The 6,788-nt window shown below is 43.4% G+C and overlaps 1 protein-coding gene across 1 annotated transcript; it reads right to left on the reverse strand.

Annotated features, from left to right (window-relative positions):
• Positions 1 to 479: 479 nt before the first annotated feature.
• On the reverse strand, positions 480 to 5,491 carry LOC139831547 (uncharacterized). The gene is made up of 3 exons (XM_071820843.1): positions 5,377 to 5,491; positions 3,079 to 5,157; positions 480 to 511 (listed from the first exon to the last, which is right to left on the reverse strand). Exons 1-3 carry the CDS (start codon positions 5,489 to 5,491, stop codon positions 480 to 482), a joined length of 2,226 nt encoding a protein of 741 aa, XP_071676944.1.
• Between the last annotated feature and the right edge of the window lie 1,297 nt (positions 5,492 to 6,788).

Here is a 6,788-nt window from a genome sequence, read left to right on the forward strand (position 1 = left end):
TCAGAATATTGCGGATAGAGATGAAAGCTTGATGATAATGGTGGGATTCCGAATAGTCGGTCTTGTTCTAGGCGTTGGCCTCAAAAGAAGTACACGTAGTTGCAGCAATTGGCTAACTTTTAATCTAATCAAAATCCGAGTCTAAACGTGATGGCTATGGGGGTATTTAAAGGAGGAAAAGGTGGGGTTTCGGCCAGCCATGCATATGGTGGCCGAACCAAACCCTAGAAGGCCTTTCCCCCTTCAATACGGACTCTAAAAAGTGGCTGACTTAAATCCTGCGAAAATTACATGGGCCTGGCCCAAAACTAATGGTGTCGCAGCACCATGGACTCATGTGGACGAAATTATGAAGTGGAGAACTCTATATTTCGTCCATGTCTTCATCTCCAATTATGGTGGCTTCAAAGTTCTGAAATCTCCACTCGCAGCGTCTTCTTCAATCCTCACATGTTTGCTGCCATCTCCTCCATGTGTGATCATGCTCCAATGTTTGTCCATCTCATCCATGCTAGGTCCATCATTCCTAAGAGTAACAAACACATCTGATTTAGGCAGCATCATATTCTCATGTATGTGAGGAATAGTTCCAAGAAACGAAAGTACCTGATAGTTAAGTTGTTTGGCACGAGCTCGAGTGATTGGTCCTTGAATTTGTGTGGCTGTAGGTACAGCGGTTGTATCAATAGATGGGATGTCCTCATCATGCCCCCCTTCTTGAATTGAAGTCGTCCTCGACGCAAGCTCATCTTCTTCACCAAAGTAAGGCTTCAAATCTGCAATGTTAAATGTAGGACTTACCGGACCCAATTCTGCAGGAAGCTCAAGTTTATATGCATTATCATTTATCTTCTCTAACACCTTAAAAGGACCAGCGGCACGAGGCATTAACTTAGACTTGCGCAATGCAGGAAAACGATCTTTGCGCAAATGTAACCAAACAACATCACCAACATCAAACACAACATGCTTTCTTCCTCTATCCCCAGCAATTTTATACTTAGCATTCATGCGTTCTATGTTGTCTTTAGTAGTCTCATGCAATTTTAATATCAATTCAGCACGTTGTGTAGCATCCAAATCATTTTGCACCGAAGATGGTAAAGGCAATAAATCAATAGGTGCACGTGGAACAAAACCATACACAATCTCAAAAGGGCACATCTTAGTGGTAGAATGCAGCGAACGATTGTAAGCAAATTCAATATGAGGCAAACACTCTTCCCACAATTTTAAGTTCTTCTTCAAAACAGCCCGCAGCATAGTAGATAATGTTCTATTTACTACTTCAGTTTGTCCATCAGTTTGGGGATGACATGTAGTACTAAACAGCAATTTAGTCCCCAACTTAGCCCATAAACATCTCCAAAAGTGGCTAAGAAATTTAGTATCACGATCAGAAACAATAGTATTTGGCACACCATGTAAACGCACAATTTCGCGAAAGAACAAATCAGCAACATGTGTAGCATCATCAGTTTTGTGACATGGAATAAAGTGTGCCATCTTAGAAAACCTATCCACAACAACAAAGATACTATCCCTCCCCTTCTGTGTACGAGGCAAACCCAAAACGAAATCCATAGAAATATCCTCCCAAGGTACACTAGGAACAGGAAGAGGCATATATAAACCATGTGGATTAAGTCGAGACTTAGCTTTTTGACATGTAGTGCAGCGTGCCACAAATCTCTCAACATCTCGACGCATACGTGGCCAAAAGAAGTGTGCAGCAAGTACATCCTCCGTCTTCTTCACACCAAAGTGCCCCATCAATCCTCCTCCATGCGCCTCCTGCAACAACAAAAGACGAACGGAACTATCTGGGATGCATAGCTTGTTAGCACGGAACACAAATCCATCATTGAGGACGAATTTGTTCCATGTTCTACCATCTTTACAATTCAGCAACACATCTTTAAAATCAGCATCATGCAAGTATTGTTCCTTTATGGTTTCTAATCCAAAAATCTTGAAGTCAAGTTGAGATAGCATAGTATAACGGCGCGACAAAGCATCAGCAATAACATTATCTTTACCCTTTTTGTGTTTGATAACATAAGGAAAAGACTCAATAAACTCAACCCACTTTGCATGGCGGCGATTCAACTTAGCTTGACTACGAATATGCTTCAAAGATTCATGATCAGAATGTATAACAAATTCTTTAGGCCATAAATAATGTTGCCAAGTTTGTAATGTCCGAACCAGCGCATATAATTCTTTATCATAAGTAGAATAATTCAGACTAGGCCCACTCAATTTCTCACTAAAATATGCAACAGGTTTGCCCTCTTGTAATAACACACCTCATAAACCAATTCCACTAGCATCACATTCAAGCTCAAATGTCTTATTGAAATCAGGAAGTTGGAGTAATGGAGCATGTGTTAACTTATCTTTCAGTATCATGAAGGCGTCTTGTTGTGCATCGCCCCACACAAAGGGCACATCCTTCTTTGTAAGCTCATTCAGCGGCGCAGCAATGGATCCAAAATCTTTCACAAAGCGCCTATAGAAACCAGCGAGGCCAAGAAAACTCCTCACTTGTGTGACCGTCTTTGGCTGCGGCCAATTCTCAATTGCCTCAATCTTGGCTGGATCAACTTCAATTCCCTGCGCAAAGAACAACATAGCCAAGAAACGCAACTCGATTGGTGCAAAAGGTGCACTTCTCAAGATTACCATACAAACGTGCATCACGTAAAGCATTGAAAACAGCACGTAAATGATCCAAATGTTCCTCCAAAGATTTGCTATAAATCAGAATGTCATCAAAGTATACCACCACAAAACGTCCAATAAAAGCACGTAAAACTTCGTTCATCAGTCTCATGAAAGTACTAGGTGCATTAGTTAAACCAAAAGGCATTACTAACCACTCATATAAACCGAACTTAGTTTTAAACGTTGTTTTCCATTCATCTCCTAATTGCATACGAATCTGGTGGTAACCACTACGCAAATCAACTTTAGAGAACATAATAGAACCACTCAATTCATCAAGCATATCATCTAAACGAGGTATAGGATGACGGTAACGAATGGTAATATTATTAATAGATGTACAATCAGTACACAGGCGTGAAGAACCATCCTTCTTAGGTACCAAGATAATAGGAACATCACATGGGCTAAGAGACTCACGAATGTAACCTTTATCTTGGAGAACCTGAATTTGTCGCTGAATCTCTTTGGTCTCTTCAGGATTGGTACGATATGGCGCACGGTTGGGCAGCGAAGCACCTGGAATCAAGTCAATCTGGTGTTCTATCCCACGGATAGGTGGTAGTCCAGGTGGTACATCTTGTGGAAACACATCAATGAACTCCTGCAAAAGGTTAGCAACCGCAGGTGGCAAAGAAGGAGGCATATCCTCAAATGAAAACAGAACTTCTTTGCAAATAATAGCATAGCATTGAGTAGTGTTCACATCAAGTTCAGCAATATCAGATTTTCTAGCAAGCAAACAAGGATTTTTCAAACGAATTTCAGTAGCATGGTTTGAATCAGATTTAGTATTAGTCTTATGTGGCACAAAATCTGCAGCAACAATCTGATTCTCACTCTTAAGTTTCTCCTCGTTTTTTACTCTACTAGCTCTAGCAAGATCATCTTTTAGTATTTGTTCAGGAGTCATAGGTTTGAGACCAATTTTCTTTCCATCATGCATAAGAGAATACTGATTAGTTTTACCATTATGAACAGATTCTCTATCAAATTGCCAAGGTCTACCAAGTAACAAAGAACAAGCTTGCATAGGTACAACATCACAATCCACAAAATCAGAATATGTACCAATAGTAAAATGCACACGTGTAGTTCTTGTTACCTTGAGGTTCCGAGAGCTCTCAAACCATTGAATGTAATATGGATGTGTGCGCTGTCTTGTAGGAAGAGAAAGCTTCTCCACCATGTCAACGCTAGCCAGATTATTGCAGCTCCCTACATCAATGATGATCCGTATAGCTCGCTCTTTGACAACGCCTCTTGTTTGGAACAGATTGTGGCGTTGATCATGCTCAGCTTTGCTCAATTGCACGCTCAACACACGTTGTGCAACTAAGCTCCTGTACTGATCAGCAGTGTCAGCTTCCGTTACCTCCATCTCTCTCTCAGAATCAGAATTAGCACCATCACGTGCAGCAATAAGGGCCAATGTATCTTCATCAAAGTCACTTGCAGAATCATATTCGCCATCTTCACGCACCAACATCACACGCTTGGTTCTGCATTCTCTCTCTATGTGTCCAAAACCCAAGCATTTGCGACATTGTATGTCGCGCGTCTTGCCCGTGGAGGCCATCGAAGATGAGCTCCGAGGAGGACCAGCAGATGGTGGTGAAGTAGCAGCCGGTGGTGCTCGTGATGCAGGCGCGGTGTACTTGGAGGTAGAAGGTGCTGGTGTAGCCCCACGAGATTGTGGCGCTGACTGTCGCGTAGTCCATGACGATGTACGACCTGCAGAAACATTAGCTTTTCTCCATGGTGGTTGACGATCCTGCACTTCACGTTCAGCTTTGCAAGCAAGATGAAACAAGCGAGTAATAGTGTCGTACTCCTTATAATCTAAAATATGCTGAATCTCTTTATTCAAACCACCAAAGAAACGTGCAAGCATAGCCTCATTATCCTCTACCATACCACAGCGAATCATGCCAGTTTGCAATTCCTGATAATAGTCTTCTACAGAATTTTTTCCTTGTTCTAAGCGAGACAATTTCTTTAGCAAATCACGTTGATAATGTGGAGGAACAAAACGAGTACGCATAGCAAGTTTTAAACCAACCCAAGTAGTAGGTATAGTAGCATGGTGTACTCTACAATGCTCAGACCACCAAATAGATGCAAAATCTGTGAACTCACAAGTGGCAGCACTGACACGCAAATGATCAGGATATCGTAAACATGCAAAGCATTGTTCTACTTCCAATTCCCAAGTAAGATATGCATCAGGATTATATCTACCCTCAAATGGCGGAATATTCAATTTAAGTTTAGCAACATGATCATCATCATTACGTACCGGGCGTGGAGGTGGGCGAGCGTTGCGGTTCAGTTGTCGTGGACGACCAGGTGCAGGTTGTTGGACCTCCTCGTCATCCAGCATGTTCTCATCTACTTGCTCATCCTCGTTCCCTCCATAGTCCTCGTATCCTTCATCAGAAGGCGCGTCATGTGCGGCTGCTGCAGCAGGAGCGGTACCCGCCGGAACGTCCGCACGAGGAACGCGGCGTGCGCGGCGTTGTACGTTGGCGCGAGGCGGCGGTAATCGAGTCAACAACTCCTGGAACTTGTCGTCGAGCTTGGAGTTGAAGGCTGCCTCGAGGCCAACGATCTTGTCCAGCGCGTCGGTGAGTTTGGCGTCAACATCACCGAGGCGCCCATCCACGTCGGTTGCATGCCCGCCCAAAAGGTGGAGGAAGTGAGCATGCATCTCTGCATTCGTCACCTTATCCGGGTCAACGTTCGCCGACTCTGTGCCTGTCATGGTTAGTACAGAAAAAGCACAAATGTATATGCCTACAAACTACGGAATATGGTGGTTCACGCGCAATTCGTCAAGCAAAATACAAAGCTCTTACAAGTCCTTACCAAACAGGAGGAAGGCGATGTAACAACCAGCAAGGAATCAGCGTCTCCAAGGATTGCCAAAGCGATTACCTGGGGTCGACACCAAGCACGTGGAGACAATATATGGAGCTGTAGGAAGGCTAATATGGTAGCAAACAGCAAATGTCAAAACAGCAATGCAATATTGAAAGTATGCTCAACCACGGTACTGTGCTGGTCCTAGGCTAGACCGTACTAGAGACGCGAGCCTAGAACACAAACGAAGTCACGGCGCGGCACACAAGCAACGAGCAGCGATGAAGTGATATATGGTGGCGGTTGGCTCCCACAAGCACAAAGGAATAGCTCAAAAGCAAGATATAAGTGAAGAACACAGAAATTTCCAGGTAGAAAACTTAAAGGTCAAAAATCTCAACCTTCCCGACGTTTTTTGGCAATTCTGAGAGCTCGGAAAAGCGCACAACGGTGAAACCCAGTCAAAGTTTGCTGTCCAAAACAGCCTAATTCGGACTAAATGGGTCCTGACTAGTGGAAATCGTGGTCAACCCGACTAGGATGCGGATTTGACTTTTTTTTTTTGCAATTTTTTTTTTTGCAATTTTTTTTTTGCTCTTCTACTCACAAACGGAAGGCGGCGATTATCTGGACACGACTATGGCGGAAATATATGACAGGTGTATATGGCAGTGATGGAAATATATGGTAGGTGTATATGATTGTGGCGGAAACGATCTGGTGGGTGTATATGGCAGCGGCGAAAGTATATGGTGGTGATGATCTGCGAGCGATGCGAGTAAGCGGCGGCGGCGTAACTACTATGACCAGAACTCGAAACTCTAAAGGAACTAGACGCTAAGACCAGCAACTCGACACGAAGATGCAGACACAAATTCAATTATGCAAAACGGAAACGACAATGCAAGGCGTGGCAGGGTGTTTATGGGACGATGATCTAAAAAACTCTAACAGTATTTTTGGCTTTTTCTTGGTTTATAGGTATGATGGCAGATGCAATCTACACTACGAAAACTGTAAAATCTCACCGAGCAACCTGAAATCTGATACCACTTGATAGGGCAAAGGTGTCCGATCTTTCGATGAGATGAAGATAAGTCGATTTGTTGGTGGAGTTCGTGCTTGACGATCCGACTACACGTGCAAAGCTCGTGCGCCAATGCAATCGCTAGGACAATCTCCGGGAGTTACTGATCTTG

Source organism: Lolium perenne, chromosome 5, assembly GCF_019359855.2.
Source record: "Lolium perenne isolate Kyuss_39 chromosome 5, Kyuss_2.0, whole genome shotgun sequence".
NCBI lineage: Eukaryota > Viridiplantae > Streptophyta > Magnoliopsida > Poales > Poaceae > Lolium > Lolium perenne.